Source organism: Hyla sarda, chromosome 9, assembly GCF_029499605.1.
Source record: "Hyla sarda isolate aHylSar1 chromosome 9, aHylSar1.hap1, whole genome shotgun sequence".
Lineage (NCBI taxonomy): Eukaryota > Metazoa > Chordata > Amphibia > Anura > Hylidae > Hyla > Hyla sarda.
Window position 1 is genome coordinate 136,894,243 of NC_079197.1, and position 22,554 is coordinate 136,916,796.

General features: G+C 45.6%; 2 protein-coding genes across 3 annotated transcripts in view; one reads left to right on the top strand and one right to left on the bottom strand.

The window, feature by feature from the left end:
- Nucleotides 1-453: 453 nt before the first annotated feature.
- On the bottom strand, nucleotides 454-22,394 carry BCKDHA (branched chain keto acid dehydrogenase E1 subunit alpha). Of its 2 annotated transcripts, none has more exons than XM_056537812.1 (9): nucleotides 22,255-22,394; nucleotides 17,243-17,419; nucleotides 13,419-13,505; nucleotides 12,371-12,479; nucleotides 12,128-12,289; nucleotides 7,613-7,819; nucleotides 4,664-4,805; nucleotides 4,408-4,579; nucleotides 454-843 (listed from the first exon to the last, which is right to left on the bottom strand). In XM_056537812.1, exons 1-9 carry the CDS (start codon nucleotides 22,321-22,323, stop codon nucleotides 673-675), a joined length of 1,296 nt encoding a protein of 431 aa, XP_056393787.1. In that variant the 5' UTR covers nucleotides 22,324-22,394; the 3' UTR covers nucleotides 454-672. The 2 variants fall into 2 exon arrangements, with proteins under 2 accessions (XP_056393787.1, XP_056393788.1); XM_056537813.1 differs by lacking the exon at nucleotides 22,255-22,394 and adding an exon at nucleotides 18,933-19,032 and having other exon boundaries at nucleotides 463-843.
- EXOSC5 (exosome component 5) overlaps nucleotides 22,381-22,554 on the top strand; it is a 41,369-nt gene continuing 41,195 nt past the window's right edge. Inside the window, 1 exon segment of the mRNA XM_056537814.1 lies at nucleotides 22,381-22,552. Within this exon segment, the coding sequence (XP_056393789.1) occupies nucleotides 22,381-22,552 (172 nt within the window).

The window sequence follows — 22,554 nt, forward strand, 5'->3', positions numbered from 1 at the left end:
TGAATTGACTGGCGATTTGCAGTGATCGTCGACATGAGGGGGTCTCAGGACCCCCCTGGGCGATATGCCGGGATGGCTGCTGATAGATATCAGTAGTCATCCCGTTCCGATCCAGGAAAGCTGCGCCGTAAATGTATGGCGCTGTGTGCTAAGTACTTCTTAGCAGCGCCGTACATTTACGGCACATGTCCTTAAGGTGTTAAGGTCAAAATTGGCTTTGTCCTTAAGGGGTTAAAGAGTAACCCTAACAGCATGGCAAACACATACATGGCTGAACCTACAAGAATGCACTGACAGACGAGCCGCTGCCCCAAACCATGAGACATTTATTCACTGCAATGTGGTACAGTTCCACCACCGTTAGAGCTAGTGTTCTCTTCTTACAGAATAAATTACATAATCCCTTATTATGCCCACACCTTTCTCAGACAATGGCCAAGGGTGCCCCCCCCCCCATTCCAGATCTTTCCTTGATTTAAAACTCCCCCCCCCCCCCTGGTCCCTATTATTTACAGACCCTGCAGAAATCAGATATATTCCATAAAAATAAAAAGGTGAAATGAGCAGCCCTGAGGAGGAGACCCCGCTGGAGTGTGGTGCTGCTTGTAACAGGATTCCTAGGTAACCGCGTTCTCACAGCCTTGTCTCTGCCGCACGGGGGGCGGGAGGTTATTAGTGTTCATAGCTGTCCATAGGATAATGTTCCCCATAAACCTTCAGATGTTTTTTCAAGGACTCCTCCTGTTTCTTAAGACTCGGCGGCATCTCGGCGTAGACGTCTGTGAACATGTGTTGGATGCTGGGCTTACGTTCGCGCTCGGCCTTTTCAAAAGCTTCCATAACCTGCAGAAGGAGAGCGGCTCGGTTATATATACATCTTACATGAGCCCACAGAGTCTCAGCTTTTCATTTTCTTATTTCTACAAAAGGGAAAGGGTCACCCAGCTTCACCTCTGAGAAAAACTGACAGGTTAACACTTCGGCGTTGCTCTGGGTTACTTTATAAAAGGATATAATGCGGCCGACATTCAGCAGAACGTTGCCTGCATTGTACTGCAGATTGACTTGTTTCAGAACACCCCGTAGTGTTGTGACAAAAGGGGTTTTTACAAGCTGTCAAACTATCCGTGCAGCAGAATCATCAGCTTTAAGAGGCTATGGACCGTTCTGACTGCATTTAAAAATTCTTGCTTTTTTTTTTTCTACTTAACCCCTTAAAGGGATACTCCGCTGTTCAGCGTTTGGAACAAACTGTTCTCCATGCTGGAGCTGGGAGCTTGTGACGTCATATCCCCGCCCCCTCATGACGTTACGCCCGCGCCCCCTCCATGCAAGTCTATGGGAGGGGGCGTGACAGATGTCACGCCCCCTCCCATAGACTTGCATTGAGGGGGGTGGGTGTGATATCATGAGGGGGTGTGGCTATGACATAACGAGCGCACAGCTCCAGCGTTCACTGCTCAGCGTTTGGAACAAACTGTTCTGGAGTACCCCTTTAACAAGGCCGGACGTAAATGTACGTCCTGGTGAGCTGGTACTTAACGCACCAGAACGTACATTTACGCCCTATGCATAACCGCGAGCTTTGGAGCGATGCTCGGGTCATGCGCGGCAGGTCCCGGCTGCTGATAGCAGCCAGGGACCCGCCGGTAATGGCGGACATCCGCGATCGCGCGGACGTCCGCCATTAACCACTCAGATGCGATCAATACAGATCACGGCATCTGCAGCATCATAGTCACTCAAATGGATGATCGGATCGCCCGCCCGCAGCGCTGCCGCGTCGATCCGATCATCCAGAACGGCAGACAGAGGTTCCCTCACCTGCCTCCGCTGCCTTCCCAGCGTCTTCTGCTCTGGTCTGAGATCGAGCAGACCAGAGCAGAAGATGACCAATAATACTGATCAGTGCTATGTCCTATACATAGCACTGAACAGTATTAGCAATCGAATGATTGCTATAAATAGTCCCCTACTATTAAAAGTGTAAAAATAAAAGTAAAAAAAAATAAAGTAATAGAAATGTGAAAAAACCCCTCCCCCAATAAAAACGTAAATTGTAAATTTTCCCTATTTCACCCCCAAAAAGTGTGAAAAAAAATATTTTAGATACATATTTGCTATACCCGCGTGCGTAAATATCCCAACTATTAAAATAAAATGTTAATGATACCGTACGGTGAACGAAACTCCCTGTAAACCCACCTGGATGGCAGCGAAACTCCCTGTGAACCCGACTGAGTGGCAGTGAAACTCCCTGTAAACATACCTGACTGGCAGCTAAACTCCCTGTAAACATACCTGACTGGCAGCTAAACTCCCTGTAAACATACCTGACTGGCATCTAAACTCCCTGTAAACATACCTGACTGGCATCTAAACTCCCTGTAAACATACCTGACTGGCAGCTAAACTCCCTGTAAACATACCTGACTGGCAGCTAAACTCCCTGTAAACATACCTGACTGGCAGCTAAACTCCCTGTAAACATACCTGACTGGCAGCTAAACTCCCTGCAAACATACCTGACTGGCAGCTAAACTCCCTGCAAACATACCTGACTGGCAGCTAAACTCCCTGCAAACATACCTGACTGGCAGCTAAACTCCCTGCAAACATACCTGACTGGCAGCTAAACTCCCTGCAAACATACCTGACTGGCAGCTAAACCCCCTGCAAACATACCTGACTGGCATCTAAACCCCCTGCAAACATACCTGACTGGCATCTAAACTCCCTGTAAACATACCTGACTGGCAGCGAAACTCCCTGTAAACATACCTGACTGGCAGCGAAACTCCCTGTAAACATACCTGACTGGCAGCTAAACTCCCTGTAAACATACCTGACTGGCAGCTAAACTCCCTGTAAACATACCTGACTGGCAGCTAAACTCCCTGTAAACATACCTGACTGGCAGCTAAACTCCCTGTAAACATACCTGACTGGCAGCTAAACTCCCTGTAAACATACCTGACTGGCAGCTAAACTCCCTGTAAACATACCTGACTGGCAGCTAAACTCCCTGTAAACATACCTGACTGGCAGCTAAACTCCCTGCAAACATACCTGACTGGCAGCTAAACTCCCTGCAAACATACCTGACTGGCAGCTAAACTCCCTGTAAACATACCTGACTGGCAGCTAAACTCCCTGTAAACATACCTGACTGGCAGCTAAACTCCCTGTAAACATACCTGACTGGCAGCTAAACTCCCTGTAAACATACCTGACTGGCAGCTAAACTCCCTGTAAACATACCTGACTGGCAGCTAAACTCCCTGTAAACATACCTGACTGGCAGCTAAACTCCCTGTAAACATACCTGACTGGCAGCTAAACTCCCAGTAAACCCGCCTGACTGAACGTACTCTTGGATGTATTCACACGTACAGGATCTGCTGTAGATTTCAATGTAAAAAAAAAAGATGGAACACAGCATCAAATCTGCATCAGATCCTGTACGTGTGAATATACCCTTGGGCTATGTTAGGGTATGTTTAGACTGGTGGGTTTACAGCATGTTTCCTGCTGAAAGTTTGAGCCATTGTGGGTTTTCTGTGATGGACCCCATTGAAGTCAGTGTAGTCTGCTGTACCCACCCGTATAAATGAACTCTAAGGGGGAGATTTATCAAAACTGTCCAAAGGAAAAGCTGCTGAGTTGCCCATAGCAACCAATCAGATCGCTGCTTTCATTTTTCAGAGGCCTTTTCAAACATGAAAGAAATGATATACACATACAGTCTCCTGTGCATATTTGATGAGCAGGATTTGATGCTGCAGATTTCAATGTAAACTAAATGACAACACAATATCAAATCTGCAGCTTCAAATTTTGTGCATCAAATATGCGCAGGATACTGTACGTGTAAATACACTCTCAGGGTGGAAAAATATTTTCTCCATAGATATTTATTGAAAAAAAAAGTTTCTCTTCTACAGCCTCCTTGTTATTACCTATAGTGCCGAGTAGTTTGTTCCTTTATTAGTGACATTCATCAGAGAAGCTGCCAGTGGGTCTGTTTCCAGCCCTTATGCCTCCAGAACAAACTTTAAAGTTTATTATGAGCAGATCCAATTTCAAGTATGGGTAAGACACAACAGCCAACACTGCATGTAAAAAACAAGGAGGCTGTAGGAGAGAAACTGTTCAAAATATTTAATAAAGAAAGATGGAGAAAATGTTTGTCTCTACTCTAAGTACAAAGCAAGAATGAAGGGGTTTGCCCACAAAACAGACTCATCCCCTAGCCACAGAATAGAGGAATAGTCAGGGGGGGGGGGGGGGGGGCAGATCGCCTCTGTTTAGTAACAGGCAAATGGTAAACCACTGTGAATTACTAGCTGGCAAACCGACCTGTGCACAAATCTAAGCAAAGGTAAGAATATACAAGCCAGGTCTTACCATTTTTCGTGACTTCTTCCTCCATATTTTCTCCTGTTCATCATCCCACCAGCCATTGTGCATCATGTAGTGACGAAGCCGAGAAATAGGGTGGTCCTGCTTGTCCCAGTAATTCACCTCATCTACAGAGCGGTAGGCAGAGCTGTCATCGCTGGTGCTGTGGTGCCCAATCCTTCAATAATCACAGCCGGACATGTTTAATGTGATGTATTATAGGTAAGAGCTTAGAAATACCTCTAGTACAGCACGAGATTACCTGTATGTCATGGCTTCTATCAGGAACGGCTGGTTCTCTGCCACTGCTCTCCGTCTTGCCTCTTTGGTGGCATTGTACACTGCAAAGACATCATTACCATCCACTCGAATTGACATGATGCCATAACCAGGACCTCTGGCAGCTATGAAGACAGAAATACCAGAACCTTTACACTGGTCTTATCCATTACATGTCATTATAAAGCAGATATTATTACTAGGAGCGCACTCTGAACATAAAGACAAATGTAGTAATGCCTAAACGTGGATTTAAAGGAAAACTGTCAGATATTTTCTCCCGCACTATCCACACTACTGGTGGAGAGTGCGGGAGACGCTGATTACAACGAGCCCTACCTTGCCTGGATCCACCCGGCCGTTCACCTGAATTGTAGTTTTATTCTATGTGTATATCTTGCTGTAACTGGCACGGGCGGGGCTTCTGCAGCTTAACTGGCACTGACGTCCGCGCCGCTTATGAATATTCATCCCCCTCCCTCCAGTTAGGAGCGGCGAAGAGAGGGAGAGCTGGAGGGAGGGGGGATGAATATTCATAAGCGGCGCTGACGTCAGTGCCAGTTAACCTGCAGAAGCCCCGCCCGTGCCAGTTACAGCAAGATATACACATAGAATAAAACTACAATTGCGTGCGAACGGCTGGGCGGATCAGACCAAGGTAGGGCTCGTTTTAATCAGTGTCTCCCGCACTATCCACCAGTAGTGTGGATAGTGCGGGAGAAAATATCTGACAGTTTTCCTTTAAAGCGTACCTGTCAGATCACCCCAAAAAATAAAAAAATTATATGTTGCTCAGTTTCTCATCCTGATCATGTACATGTCTATGACCTATATTTCTCTCGGAATTAGCTTTATTTCTGAATTACCTTAATGTTGTCGACCTGAAGCAGGGGGGCAGGTCCCTTTTTTCTCAGGTGATAACCACTCCCCCTCCCTCACTCTCCTCAGTCACTGGTCTTGGGAGTGAGCATCTGTAACCCTTTCCTATCTGGTTTAAAACTATACACACACACACTCTGTGTGCTCACAGCTTTTGCAAAACCACAACTTCCAGCATGCCCACACATCATTTGGATGTGCAGGCATGCTGGGAGTTGTAGTTTTGCAACAGCTGGAGGCATATGATTGTAGTCCCGCTGTATTAGAGACACACACACACATCCACACACACACAGACTTCATTTATTCATACACATGCACATTTTACCTAGACAACACAGATTTACACACATATATATATCCACACACACATATATACATGCAGGGACACTTACTTTTTAAACAAAAAATCCTCCCTTCAGTCCCCTTCTTTCATCATCTGCTCACAGGCAGCAGTGTTCTCCCGCCCCTCCCCCCTTCTCCTCATACAGGAGACTGTGAGGGAGCCGATCACAGCAGCTTTAGATCTGCAAACCTGTCAATCATGAAGTGGATCCATGACGTAGGTGATGACGAGTGGACACAGCCAGACTGGTATGTATCCCAGGAGGCAGGGGGGGCAGTTGTTTGACTGGCTTTATCAGTATGAAATACTGAAATTTTTTATGAAAGCAATTGCAAAACCTATTGGTTATACATGCTTTACAACAGATCAAAAGTTTTTATATCTGACAGTGCCCATTCAAATCTCAAATACAATTACACCCCTACCTCCAATATACATATGCATATTCCCCTCAGCTGAGTGTGCATGCGCTCTCTGTTCTCAGGCTGTTCTGGATAGGATATGTTAAAAAGTTTGACAACTCATACTCAACTGCATGTTGTATTACTGAGGTATTCTTCTGTAGTAGCACTGGTTCTAGAGGAGAACGAAGCATCACACAGTGGTATATAATACACAGCAGTGTTTCCCAGCCTTCGGCTGTCTGGGCATGCTGGGTGTTGTAGTTTTGCAACAGCTGGAGGCACCCTGGTTGGAAAACACTGGTATAGGGTATATACAGTGACCCCCCCCCCCCATGATGGCCCCGACATACGATAATTTCAACATGCGATGGCCTCTCAGAGGTGCTCCGGTGATGATCACTTACCTGTCCTCGGGGCTCCGGCGTGTCCTCTTCGGGATCCCCTGCATCGTCGGCGCTCTCCATCGTCATCATCACGTCGCCGCGCACGCCATCCCATAGGATCGGCGTGCGTAGTGACGTGATGGCGGTGACGGAGAGCGAGGATGCCGGGGAAGCAGAGGCCTTGCCGGAGCGTCGGGGACACCATGGGGACGCGGCGACAGCAATGGAGGGCGACATCCAGGGCAGCGGTGACGAGCAGTGACGGTCCGGAGCGGCGGGGACACGAGTATAACCTCCTATTCTTTCCATTGCACGAATCCCTCAACATACGATGGTTTCAACAAACGATGGTTCATTTGGAACGGATTACCATCGTATGTTGAGGGACCACTGTAGTTTATACAGGGGGAGATTTATCAAGACTTGTGCCTAGCAAAATTTGACCAGCTGCCCATAGCAATCAGATCGCTTCTTTCATTATAAAAAAAAAAAAAAAAAGGCATACAGAAAGCAGGTATTCCATCTCAATCCCTGGTCTGGATGCTGGGCACGGTGTCGGTGTGGACCTCACCCGGAATAATCACAAAGAAAGAGAAGAACTCCAGCTCAGCTCAGGAAGATACGGCTTTACTCACATCAACGAGGCAACAGGTACAGGGAGGAAGCCTCTGAAAAAATAGAAGTGATCTGATTGGTTGCTAGGGGCAACTGGTCAACTTTTCCTCTGCACAGGTCTTGATAAATTTCCCCGATAGTGCCTAAAGGTCCACTATCTATAACCTCAGGGACTCTGCTGGACAGGCTGCGTACAAGAGGCTTTGCTGTGGAAATGATACCTTGGAAAAGTACTGGGCGCCACTGACCTGGCACCTTCTTGCACTTTATTATCACCATGTGAAGAAACACTTGATCACACTCACCAATGCCATCCCCACGATACTGCTCAGAAGTAGGGGTAGATATGGCGTAGCCATTGTTCCTGCAGAAGAAAAGCACGGGGCACTCCAAAGTAGCAGAAAAGTTAAAAGCAGCATGGGCATCTCCCTCACTTGCGGCTCCTTCACCGAAGTAGCAGATGACAGCGCGGTCTGCATTTTCCCGTTTCATGGCATAGGCCGCACCCACAGCTAAATAATAATAATATTGGTTATTATATCGTATACAAAATAACATTCTGTCCAATATAGTGGAGGAATAACAAGAACTGCATTAAAGGAGATATCCACTGCTGAAAAACTTATCCCCTATCCTAAGGATAGGGGATAAGTTTCAGATCGCGGGGGTCCGACCGCTGGGGCCCCCCGCAATCTCCTGTACGGGGCCCCGACAGCCTGCGGGTGTGTTGACCATCGCATGAAGCGGCAGCCGACACGCCCCCTCAATACATCTCTATGGCAGAGCCGGAGCGCTGCCTTCGGCAATCTCCGACTCTGCCATAGGGCTATATTGAGGGGGCGTGTCGGCTGCCGCTTCATGCGATGGTCAACACGCGCTATCTGGCCAGCGAGTCAGGGCCTCGTACAGAGAGATCACGGGGGGCCCCAGCGGTCAGACCCCCCCGCGATCTGAAACTTATCCCCTATTCTTAGGATAGGGGATACGTTTTTCACCACTGGACTACCCCTTTAAGATGTCCATCTGACTGCCCATATTCTACATATCACAATTAGACCCATCATTGTTTTACTAAAACTTCCTAGAAAGCTGTCAATTCAACCAAATAATGGGGGTCCGGATGTTAATAGATCTGGAATATAGAGAGTTAATTACAATGTCTCACCTCACTGAGGCCTAATATCATGGTTCAGAACCAACATATTTAAAGGAGAAGTCAAGTCCTGAAAAAATTATCCCCTATCCTAAGCATATGGGATAAGTTTCAGAAAGTGGGGGGTCCGACTGCTGGGGCCACCCGCAATCTTCTGTACGGGGCCCCAGCAGCCTGCGTGAAGGGGGCGTGTTGACCATCGCACGAAGCGGTGGCCGACACACCCCCTCAAAACAGCGTTATGGCAGTGCTCTGGCTCTGTCATAGAGTTGTATTGAGGGGGCATCAGCCGGCGCTTTGTGCGGTGGTCGTCATGCCCCCTTCACCAGGCTGCTGAGGCCCCTGCGGTCGAACCCCCTGCTATCTGAAACTTATCTTTTTCAGGACCGGAGTACTCCTTAAAAGAAGACATGTGGCCAACCCCAACTAATAGTCTAGGGTGCCCTAATCCCACACATTTTTAAAAGGGGTACTCTGCCCCTAGACATCTTATTCCCTATCCAAAGGATAGGGGATAAGATGTCTGATTGCGGGGGTCCTGCTGCTGGGACCCCCGTGATCTCTGTGCAGCACCTGGTGTTCGTTTAGAGCATTGGGTGCGGGCATCGTGACGTCATGGTCACAACCTCGTGATATCATGACACGCCCCCTCAATGCAAGTCTATGGGAGGGGGTGTGGCAGCCGTCACGCCCCCTCCCATAGACTTGCATTGAGGGGTCATCACGACATCGCGACCTCCACCACCTGCTCCAAGCGTTTGGTACAAAATGTTTTGAACGCTCTTTTGTTCCCGAAATATGTGGGAAATTCCAATGCAGCAGAATCCCATTGAAGACACGTTCCACCACTGAAATCCCACTACCGGAAGAATTATTTTGCACATTCTTTCTGTGAAATCTGCCTGGAATACACTGTCGTCTATGGGGATGGCAAAATACACGTGGTGTGCACTTGGACTCTCTGGACTGAATTCTTTGGCTGAAGATTCCATAGTGTGAACTTAGCCTGACATTGAGGGGCGTGTATGCCTAAAATACACCCCCAGACTGTATAATCCCGCCCATCACCCATTATTACAATTAAGTTCACACCCATCTGACTGATTCCCTGAATTGTAAGACAAAATATAAACCCTCATAGGAGGATGTATCAAGAAACTGTACATGGATGTGTGATCAGGGAACCCTAAGTTATTTAAAAGGGGTACTCCGGTGGAAAACTATTTTTTTTTAAATCAACTGGTGCCAGAAAGTTAAACAGATTTGTAAATGACTTCTATTAAAAAAAAATCTTCATCCTTTCAGTACTTATGAGCTCCTGAAGTTGAGTTATTCTTTTCTGTCTAAGTGCTCTCTGATGACACCTGTCTTGGGAACTGTCCAGAGTAGAAGCAAATCCCCATAGCAAACCTCTTCTACTCTGTGCAGTTCCCGAGACAAGCAGAGATGTCAGCAGAAAGCATTGCCAGAACAACTCAACTTCAGCAGCTGGTAATTATTGGAAGGATTAAGAGTTTTTAATAGAAGTAATTTACAAATCCGTTTAACTTTCTGGAGCCAGTAGATAGATATATATATATATATACATATAAAAAAAAAAAAAAAAAAAAAAAAAAAAAAAAAAAAAAAAAAAGGTTTTCCCTGGATAACCCCTTTAACCCCTTAAGGACTCAGGGTTTTTCCATTTTTGCACTTTCGTTTTTTCCTCCTTACCTTTTAAAAATCATAACCCTTTCAATTTTCCACCTAAAAATCCATATTATGGCTTATTTTTTGCATCACCAATTCTGCTTTGCAGTGACATCAGTCATTTTACCCAAAAATTATTGGCGAAACGGAAACCGAAGAAAAACGGAATTAAAAATCATTGTGCGACAAAATCGAAAAAAAAACCGCCATTTTGTAACTTTTGGGGGCTTCCATTTCTACGCAGTGCATATTTCGGTAAAAATTACACCTTATCATTATTCTGTAGGTCCATACGGTTAAAATGATATCCTACTTATATAGGTTTGAAGTTTTTATCGGTATGATTTTTGTTTTGATCGGACTTTTTGATCACTTTTTATTCATTTTTTAATGGTATAAAAAGTGACCAAAATACGCTTTTTTGGACTTTGGAATTTTTTTGCGCGTACGCCATTGACCGTGCGGTTTAATTAATGATATGTTTTTATAGTTCGGACATTTACGCACGCGGCGATACCACATATGTTTATTTTTTTACACTGTTTTATTTTTTTTTATGGGAAAAGGGGGGGTGATTCAAACTTTTATTAGGGAAGGGGTTAAATGACCTTTATTAACACTTTTTTTTTACTTTTTTTTTGCAGTGTTATAGGTCCCATAGGGACCTATAACACTGCACACACTGATCTCTTATACTGATCATTGTTATCCCATAGGAACCTATAACACTGCACACACTGATCTCCTATGCTGATCACTGGCGTGTATTAACACGCCTGTGATCAGTGTTATCGGCGCTTGACTGCTCCTGCCTGGATCTCAGGCACGGAGCAGTCATTCGGACACCGAGGAGGCAGGTAAGGGCCCTCCCGGTGTCCGGTCAGCTGTTCGGGACGCCGCGATTTCACCGCGGCGGTCCCGAACAGCCCGACTGAGCAGCCGGGTCACTTTCAGTTTCACTTTAGAAGCGGCGGTCAGCTTTGACCGCCGCTTCTAAAGGGTTAATACCGCACATCGCCGCGATCGGCGATGTGTGGTATTAGCCGCGGGTCCCGGCCGTTGATGAGCGCCGGGACCGACGCGATATGATGCAGGATCGCGGCGCAATCCCGCTTCATATCGCGGGAGCCGGCGCAGGACGTAAATATACGTCCTGCGTCGTTAAGGGGTTGAAGGGGTTACTGAGCCATGTAAAACTGATGGCCTATCCTCAGGATTGTACTTTACATTTTGTATGTAGTGCATTTAACAATTTACCATAAACTTTAAAGGGGTATTCCAGGAATGTTTTTTATTTGACTATGCTGTAAAGTTAGGGTAGTTCATAATATAGTGTCTGTACCTGTGTGTGACGGTTTTCTCACAATTCTTCTGTGATTTTCACCCCAATATTTATTTTTATATTTTACCACCATACAAAATGACTGTTGTCTCAGATTTTTCCCAGCTTGCAATGCGGCCGAGACCTGACTCACTAGTCAGCTGATGACAGGGAGCCTGTCTGCTTCAATGGGTGGAGCGATCGCTTGGTGGGAGAGAGATCAATCTTCAACTAATGCAACAGCTGGAGGCACCCTGATTGAAAACCACAGGTCTTTTGAATGGATGCAGCTCATTTATGTTTCAATGGGTGGGGTGGCTGATGTGTGGGAGGGAGGAAAATGGAATTATGGGATTTGTAGCCAAAAGAAAACTCAAACAGGAAATACCAGTTCACAAAAAGCTATCCACAGTGTTATGGTAATCTCACAATATAGCCATTTAGCCCCAAGACAAGCGCAGATCCTTCCTAAGCATGTCCATTACTGTCTGCCAGGTACGTACTAAAATCCCCTTATGGTGGAGAACCCCTTTAAAGAAACATCTGTCTTCAGGAAAAAAAAAAGGGACAAAAACAGTCCAAGGGTAAATTCACACACTCCATAATAAGGGATGACCAGGAGGGAAGCTGGATGAAAGGCCTTGTGGTTGGTCTCACCTTGTGGAATCTGTGTTGCCAATGGTGAGGAAATGGTCACAAAGTTTAAGTCCTTAGAGCCGTAGTGTACAGGCATTTGTCTTCCTTTGCCAGGATCTAAGGAATTACCATAGCACTGCGCCATGAAAAGATCAAGAGGATACCCTCTGTACATCAGGACTCCTGGAGGAAAGAGAAGGCAAAAGGAGCTGACATACGGAGTCCATATATATGTGTAAGATCACTACATAGGCGGCCTCTCACCTGCCTCCCGATACTGCCCGAATACAAGGTCTGTGTCACTCAGGGCGGCAGCACTGCCCACGTGCGTCCCCTCCTCTCCGTAGTTTGTCATATAGAATGAAATTCTTCCCTACAAAAGGAAAGTAAGGATCAGTTATAAGGTCAATGTAGATTTGTAGTCGGCTACAAGCACAAACTATATAGTGCGTCCCCACAGTAAGAAAAGAAATGTTGGCCGTTCGTATGACACAAGTTAGGTTGGATTCACACTGCATTAGGGTGCGTTCACACGGCCGTCTGTCCCCGTTTTTTTATCCCCGTTTCGGTTCCGTTCTTGCAGGCTGTAACCGGATTAAAAAACGGTTTAAAAAAAAATCCCATTCATGTCAATGGTATTTTTTTTTTACAATCCATTTACATCCGTTTGTACCCGTCTGCGCTCATTTCTGTTTTTCTTTTGGCGGCAGAAAAAAGGCACATGCAGTATTTTTTCTTCCGTCAAAAAAAAAAAACGGAAGAAAAAACAGATACAGTAAATTTAACATTGAGATATCTATGGAAAACGGATGAGCCTTTCAGGTCATCCGTTGAATCCGTTATTTTCAAACCGTTTTTTGATACATTTTTACTTACTTTTTTGGGGGGGTTTATTAACTGAACAATAACGGATACAAACAGATAACATCCGTTATTGTCCGTTTTTGTTTTTTACAGTCCGTTTTTTTTTTTTGACGGGAAAAGAACGGGACGGGTCTAGACGGCCGTGTGAACGCAGCCTTATTTCCCGATGGTTAGTGTGTAAAACATGCTAAATATCTCCATAGGGCAGTGTTTCCCAACCAGGGTGCCTCCAGCTGTTGCAAAACTACAACTCCCAGCATGCCCGGACAGCCAAAGGCTGTCCGGGCATGCTGGGAGTTGTAGTTTTGAACAGCTGGAGGCACCCTGGTTGGGAAACACTACCAACGGGCCTCAGATGGAGACTAAAAAGTGCCTTTTTTGCCTCCATGTGGCCAGTATGGAAGGGAAAACATTGACTGAATCCAACTCTAGACACCAATGCACCCACCTGCCTCTGAGACTCATACAGGATTCTATCCATGGTGTTCAGCAGCGTCATCGTGTGATAGAACTTTAGGACTTTCTCCTTAGGGATCTGCAATTAAACAGTAAAATATATGTCCTTAGAGTCAGATTTTCCATGTCCACCAAGTTGCCAATGAAAGGAGGCAGAATTAGCACCCCCACCCCTACTCCAGCATCACCTAGCCTATGGAGAAGCTCTATAATAAGCTGCAGATTGGAATAGGCTCCGTGTCTCTATTACTTTCTGTTTGCTATCAGTCGGAACGGAGTAACTCTATTTTGGTAACAAACAGTATAACGCTTTACTGCAGTATGATCAGACCCCCCCCCGCCCCCCCCCCCCGGACGAGACACACATAAAAAATGTATACAATGTAACGACTCCCAACATTCACACACATATATATATATATATATATATATATATAGTTTTATTTATTCACATTAATAGAATTCATTAACCCCTTAAAGGGATTATCCCAGAAAAAACTTTTTTCTGTATATCAACTGGCTCCAGAAAATTAAAATAACTGATGTCATTACAAAGTAGAAATAGAGACGCAAAAAATAAGCCATCATATGGAATTTTAGGTGCAAAATTGAAAGAGTTACGATTTTTTTATAGGTAAGGAGAAAAAAAATTGAAAGTGCAAAAATGGAAAAACCCTCGGTCCTTAAAGGGGTATTCCAGGAAAAAACTACTTTTTTTTTTATATATCAACTGGCTCCAGAAAATTAAACAGATTTGTAAATTACTTCTATTAAAAAAATCTTAATCCTTTCAGTACTTATGAGCTTCTGAAGTTAAGGTTGTTCTTTTCTGTCTAAGTGCTCTCTGATGACACGTGTCTCGGGAAACTCTCAGTTTAGAAGAGGTTTGCTATGGGGATTTGCTTCTAAACTGGGCATTTCCAGAGACACGTGTCATCAGAGAGATCTTAGACAGAAAAGAACAACCTTAACTTCAGAAGCTCATAAGTACTGAAAGGATTAAGATTTTTTAATAGAAGTAATTTACAAATCTGTTTAATTTTCTGGAGCCAGTTGATATATAAAAAAAAGTTTTTTCCTGGATATCCCCTTTAAGGACCGAGGGTTTTTCCATTTTTGCACTTTCGTTTTTTTCTCCTTACCTATTAAAAAATCATAACTTTCAATTTTGCACCTAAAATTTCATATGATGGCTTATTTTTTGCATCTCTATTTCTACTTTGTAATGACAGTCATTTTACCCAAAAAATCTACGGTGAAACGGGAAAAAAAAAAAAATCAGTGTGCAACAAAATTGAAGAAAAACAAACAAACACCATTTTGTAACTTTTGGGGGCTTCCATTTCTAAAAAGTTAATTTTTCGGTAAAAATGACACCTTATATTTATTCTGTAGGTCCATACGATTAAAATGATCCCCTACTTATATAGGTTTGATTTTGTTGCACTTCTGGAAAAAATCATAACTACATGCTGGAAAATGTATACGTTTAAAATTGTAATCTTCTGACCCCTATAACTTTTTAATTTTTCCGCATACGGGGCGGCATGAGGGCTCATTTTTTGCGCCGTGATCTGAAGTTTTTAGCGGTACTATTTTTGTTGATTGGACTTGTTGATCGCTTTTTATTCATTTTTTCATGATATAAAAAGTTACCAAAAATACACTATTTTGGACTTTGGAAATTTTTTTGCGCGTACGTCATTTACCGTGCAGTTTAATTAAGGATATATTTTTATAGTTTTTACATTTCCGCACACAGTGATACCACATATGTTTATTTTTATTTGCACTGTTTTTTGTTTTTTAACGCAAATTCAAATTCAAACTTTTATTAGGGAAGGGGTTAAATGATCTTTATTAACTTTTTTTTCCCACTGCACACACTGATCTTTTACATTGATCATTGTTATCCCATAGGATAAATGATTCTGTCGCTTGACTGCTCATGCCTGGATCTAAGGCACGGAGCAGTCATTTGGTGATTGGACACAAAGAAGCTAGTGACCCTCCTTGTGTCCTGCAGCTGTTCGGAACAGCCCACTGAGCAAGCTGGGAGTAGTTTACTTTCACTTTAGACGCGGCGATCAACTTTGAACACCGCGTTTAAAAATGAATAGCGTGTGGCACCGCGATCAGTGCCATGTGCTATTAGCCACGGGTGCCGGCCTCTATTGTTAGAGGCCGGGCCTGACCTGCATGATGCACGGCCATGGTGTGGCCCCACATTATAGAAAGGGAGTGGACTCAGGGCGTACAGGTACTCCCTGGGTCCTTAAGAAGTTAAAAAAAAAATTATATATGTGTGGGGGGTGTGAGAAACAGAACAGAGGAATAGATAGGAGGTATTTGATTGGTAAGGCCGTCACTATTTTGTTTTTCCTCCTCTCCTTTTAAGAGCCATAACTTCTTTTGTTTGTTTGTTTGTTTTTTTTTACAAAAAAAACAGCACCACTTGTCTTGTCTCTGGTACTGTAGCTCAGTCCCAATGAGTTCTATTTAGCCGAATTGCAATACGAGACATAGCCTGTGGACAGGAGTGGTGCAGTTTTTGCAAAAAAAAAAAAAAGAAGCAGCATTTTTATAGTCCTGGACAATCCCTTTAACCTCTCCTACTGATTGTCCCGGGCAGAATAGGATAACAGGACTTTACTGTTTTATCTGCACAATTCAGGCACCGCTCAGGGAAAGCTGTAGGCGCTAATGGATCAGTGGGATCTGTTGAGATTTTTACCAATCCAGTTAAATGTAGTGGGGGGTCAAGTATGTGCACTGTCACTTTATTTAAACTCTATGAGACTGATGGAGATAGTAGCATAGCAATACAGTGTTTGACTATCTCCAGCAAGTAAATGGAGCTGTGTGCATGCTCAACCTCTGCTCCATTTAAACTGGAGCACCAGGGAATTTTAAAGGGTTATTCCTATGTTAGACATTTATGGGATATCCACAGGAGGTGTCTTTAAAGGAGTAGTCCACTGCTGAAAAACTCTTGTACGGGGCCCCGGCAGCCTGCGGGAAGGGGGTGTGTTGACCACTGCACGAAGCGGCGGCTGACACGCCCCCTCAATACACCTCTATGGCAGAGCCGGAGCGCTGCCTTCGGCAATCTCCAGCTCTGCCATAACGATGTATTGAGGGGACGTGTCAGCTGCCGCTTTGTGCGGATGGTTGACACCCGCTATCTGCCCAGCGAGCCGGGGGCCCCGTACAGGAGATCGCGGGGGCCCCAGCAGTCAGACCTCCCCCATGATCTGAAGCTTATCCCCTATCCTTAGGATAGGGGATAATTTATTTTTCACTACAGAACTCCTTTAAGTGTCTTATAACTGCGGACTCTTATAAGACCTTAGGAAAACTGAAGACGTCCAGCACCAGGAAGGCAGGTAAAAACGTGTTTATTGAGGTACAAAAATAACAAACAGCATATAGAGGAGCGTAGGTCCTACGCGTTTCAGGCTAAAGAGCCCTTAGTCATGGCATGATGCCATGACTAAGGGCTCTTTAGCCTGAAACGCGTAGGCACTACGCTCCTCTATATGCTGTTTGTTATTTTTGTACCTCAATAAACGTTTTTACCTGCCTTCCTGGTGCTGGACGTCTTCCGTTTTCCTACTGTTTGCATGTGGAAGGGAACGCCACCCTGCCGGTCTGCAGCACAGAAGCCAGGACACGGGGATTGAGCAGTATCTTTGCACTGTTGTCTTATAAGACCTTCCTCTATCAGACACAAATGGCCGATCTACAGGATAGAATCTATATAATCATATCTGTGTCAGCTCTACAAACTAGAATAACAAGACATGCAGGACTTACATTGGGGTCTTCGCTGGGGTTAATAATCTGCCCCTGACGGTCCATCACCCTGTAGATGGGGATCCCGGAGATGACATTGGGTTGGATGAACTCCAGAGAGTCCACAAAAACTGCAGAGGCTCCAGGAAACTGAGGCTTTTCCTCCAATGAGGTGAACTCACTGCGGGAGCGGGTCGCCTGAAAGATGAAGGTACAGGTAAGTCACAGTCTGCATGTAGATGTATGTGTGTTGTCCAACCAATAACTCAACAGTGACGAGAACAGTGGATGAGGACTAAATATAGGATTTATGGACTTTCCTAATCAAAGTTTCTCCGCACAAATGCTCTTCAATGGCGTCTGATAACCCATTCTTGCCCGAAGGTTGTGTCTGGTACTGTAGCTCAGTCCCGTTGAGTTCAAGGGAGCCGAGCTGCAATACCAGACACAGCCTGTGGATAGGAGTGGTGCAGTGTTATTGTAATACTGATCATACAACAGCTTCAATGGGGACATAAGGAGAGACATATACTACACTATAGGGGCTGCTAGAAACATTACACTGCATGAACAGACAAAGGGGTACTCTGATGGAAAACATTTTTTTTTTTTTTTTTAAATCAACTGGTGCCAGAAAGTTAAACAGATTTGTAATTTACTTCTATAAAAAAAATTGTAATCCTTCCAGTACTTAGCTGATGTGGAAATTATTTTTTGTCTGTCCACAGTGCTCTCTTGCTGACACCTCAGTCCATGTCAGGAACTGTCCAGAGCAGGAGAGAATTGCTATGGGGATTTGTTCCTGCTCTGGACAGTTCCTGACATGGACAGAGGTGTCAGCAGAGAGCACTGTGGTCAGACAGAAAATAAATGTAAAAAGAAAAAGAACTTCCGGTGGACCACACAGCAGCTGATAAGTACTGGAAGGATTTAGATTTTTAAATAGAAGTCATTTACAAATCTGTTTCACTTTCTGGCACCAGTTGGTTTAAAACATTTTTTTTTCCATTGGAGTACCCCTTTAAAAGGAAAACTGTCAGCTTTCTCCCCCCGCACTAACCAGCAGTACTGGCTGGTAGTGCAGGGGACGCTGATCAGTTTGATGCTTACTGTGCCTGGATCCGCCGCGCCGTTTGGCCGTAATCTTCTATTTTCAGTATATGCTAATGAGATGCTAACTGGCACCGGCCAGGGTAACTGGCACTCTGACATCAGTGCCGCCTGCCTCAGCGCCGCCCAGCTCATCAATATTCCTCCCCTCCCTCCACCTCTCCCTCTTCTCCCCACTCTGTAATGAAGAGGGAGGGGAGGAATATTGATGAGTTGGGCGGTGCTGAGGCAGACGTCACTGATGTCAGAGTGCCAGTTACCCCGGCCGGTGCCAGTTAGCAACTCATTAGCATATACCGAAAATAGAAGATTACGGCCGAACGGCGCGGCGGATCCGGGCACGGTAAGCATCAAACTGATCAGCATCCCCTGCACTACCAGCCAGTACCGCTGGTTAGTGCGGGGGGAGAAAGCTGACAGTTTTCCTTTAACAAGGTGCCAGAAGCCTATATTCGTCTAGGTCAGTGGTCTCCAAACTGTAGACCTCCATCTGTTGCAAAACTACAACTCCCAGCATGCCCGGACAGCCTTCGTCTGTCCGGGCATGCTGGGGGTTGTAGTTTTGCAATGGCTGGAGGACCACAGTTTGGAGACCACTGACCTATCCAAGATCCGTCAGAGCCTGATCATGAAGTCCGCCGGGTTCCATCATTCTGACAGGAATAATAGCGTATAATGGCATTTGCCCCAGTCTGGAGCCCACATTGCAGATGTGAACAGAACTTTATTCTCATGGTTTTTAAAGAAAACATTCTTATAGGTAACTGTATCTAAAATATTGTGACTTAACCTCATACTGGTGTCTATGATCTCCCCAGGGGACGTGCAGACAATGTGCAGTGTTTTTGTATAGAGAACAGGAGGGGGAATCAGGAAATTCCAGTCTCCACGCCTCCCACTGGCAGCCAACCAGGACTGAGATCGGCGGCGAGCCTCCCGGTGCTGACCTTCCAAGGGTTGTATGTACACAATGACACCCTGTCATCCGCACAACACTTAAAGGGGTACTCCGGTGGAAAACTCTTTTTCTTTTTCTTTTTTATGAACTGGTGCCAGAAAATTAAACGGATTTGTAAATGACTTGTATTAAAAAAAAATCTTAATCCTTTCAGTGCTTATTAGCAGCTGTATGCTACAGAGGAAGTTCTTTTCTTTTTGAATGTCTGTTGTCCACAGTGCTCTCTGCTGACACCTCTGTCCATGTCAGGAACTGTCCAGAGCAGCATAAGTTTGCTATGGGGATTTTCACCTGCTCTGGACAGTTCCTGATACGGGCATCAGGTGTCAGCAGAGAGCACTGTGGACAACACAAAAAAGAAAAGAATTTCCTCTGTAGTATACAGCTGCTAAAAAGTACTGGAAAGGTAAAGATTGTTTTAATAGAAGTCATTTACAAATCTTACAATGAAAAAGAGTAGCGTGCACTCACCGCGGGTAAACAGCTGCAGGCCCGAGGTCCGGGATCACCGCGGCATAGAAGAAGATGGTAAGGGGCGCTCAGAGGCTACGCCGTAGCCGTCTTCGTCTTTGCCGCGGTGATCCCGGACCTTGGGCCTGCAGCTGTTAGCCCTGATGTCACAATGGGCGTTGCGGACCCCTGAACACTGGCCAGTGGAGTACCCTTTTAACCCCCCCCCCCCTGCCTAATAATTGTGCAAACCACCCTTGTGCCACCAAAACAGCACTGACCGATCAAGGCCTGGACCTATGATGTGTCCTGTGGTATCTGCACCAAGTTGTCAGCAGCAGGCCCTTTAAAGGAGTTATCCACTGTTTTACTAACTCCAATATGCTGCTAAGGCGGGGGGGGGGGGGGGGGTCTTAGGCTACTAGAAAAAAAACATACCTACCTAGTCCAGGTCCGCTGCACCATATACCATACTCACCTTACCACACTCCCCCCTGGTTCTCCACAGCCCCCGTTCGGCTGCACCCAGTCCCCCGATCTTCTCTCTTCTGCTCCAGAGATGAGCAGCTTGCTACAGGATCTACCGGCGACTGGAGGACCAGGGGGGAGTGTGGTTAGGAAAGTATGTTCCCCCCCCCCCCATACCACCCCATTGGCATGTTCGATTTTGTAAAACATTGGGTAACCCCTTACAAGAAGATCTCACCTAGAACATTTTTTTCCAAAATGCCCGAGCTGCAAGAAAATAAGACAATAAACAGGACTCGGTTGCCATTGCTTCCCAGGAATCTCACTCCGCTCCTCCACCCCCGCTTCCTCCTGATCCGGCCATGGTCGTCACATCATCATGCCGGTCAGCAAATCACCGGCTGCAGCGATGTCCTACCTCGACTGGCAAAAAAATTAGCGCCAATGTGATGCACTGAGCCTAGGCGACCATTGCCGTGACTTAATGCATTACACTGCGGCTCAACCTATAGATCTGCTGACCAGCGTGACGCGCTGACCATGGCCGGACCAGGAAGAAGATGGCGGCTGAGGAGCGAGATACTGGGACGCCGGGGAAGCTGCAGCAGGTCAGTCCTCCTATTGCTTTACGTTCTTGCAGCCCGGCCATTTTGGAAAAAAAAAAAAGCCTCCATGGAAATTTAGAGGCCAAGTCACCATATTGACCTTTTCGTCATGTTCCTCATTCCTGAAAAACGTCTAGACTTCCGTGCATGCTGGAGGTCCACAGTTTGGAGACCATTGGTATAGAGAATATACCAGTGTACACCCGCTAAGTACCTTTTAGGAGGTCTAACTGCTTTTTAGAAGCTTCCAACATGAAGGAGCCTCCCCTCCCCCCCACGCACTGGGCCCATGAACAGAAGGTCAATTGCTCTTTTTATCAAAACTACCCGCCACCTAGAATCACCCGTAATACTACCGCAACAATACAACTAGTATCCACAACGCAGCATCACGCCCATACAGGTGCCAGTCACATCCAGTCCTTACATGCCATCTACAGACAACAGGACGGGTTGGTTGCTATGACAACATATATGAAACTGCAGACAACAGGACGGGTTGGTTGCTATGACAACATATATGAAACTGCGGTCATCTGGCATGTACGTTCTTGTCCCTATAGGTGGCATAATTGCTGCCGGATTTTATTTTTTGCAGTGAATTTGCACTGTCTTTGTTCCCCTCCTTTTTTTTTTTTTTTTTTTTTTTTTTTTTTTTTACAGATACATGACAGGTGGATACACCAGGGTCCCTTCTGCTGTAATCGCACACCTATATAAGTGGAGCACTATGTATCGGATGCCCCTTATTGATATGACTCTAGAAGTGTTCTGACATTGAACCATAGTTTGGCTTAGCAGCTTTTTCTTCTCCCCCTGATGACACCATAGTATCATGGTAGAAACACGTTGGAAGTTCTAATTATGCACAGCAGCTGAGCGTATCTATACAAAACCACTTCATTGTGGTAATACATATAGGTGCTAGCAGTGAATGATAAATCCACAATGACCTGTGGTAACTGCGGACCTTCTGTAGTTTATTTTTTTATTTTGGTGCTGGTTTATTAGAGCGCGATTACTTTGGAATGGTGTTAATTAAATAAAAATGTTATTTAATTAGCGATGAACAATGCAAGTCTGAACTTGGCCTTAAAGGTGTAATCCCTGAGGACAATCCCCCTCTTCTAAGGAGGCTGTCACCATTGGTAGGCTATAGTCTCCCAACCTCTGACCTCTCCAGCTGCTGCACAACTACAACTCCCAGCATGCTACAGAACCATTAGGTTAAAGAGATCACAATTTTGCACTGTTGCCCAATCTGCGGCCTCTGCAGCTGTTGCAAAACTACAACTCCCAGCATGCCCTGACAGCCTTCGGCTGTCAGGGCATGCTGGGAGTTGTAGTTTTGGAACAGCTGCAGAGCCACCTGTGCTATATACTATGCACACACTGAGTGAGCACTCCTGGTGCCAGGAGGAGGGCTGGAGGAACCATCTCACCTGTCTCCCCCCGACTATTCTCCATCCAACCGCTGCCCGGACCCTCAACAACGTCCTCAGCGCCGCCATCTTTTCCCAGACTGCCCTGCGCTCGCCTGTCTTCACGTCAGGTCCCCGTCAGTGCCTATGGTCCGGGTTCACCCCACGGCCTCTGTATACATCCCAGCACTGCGCCTCACTTCCACAGTAGAATACAGACTAGCAGCACCCCGGACACAATTACTAACAGGCAGTTCCCAGGGCAGCCCGACGCAGGACCCCGGAAGTGGAATCCTCCCGCACGTGCATAGCTTTGGAGAA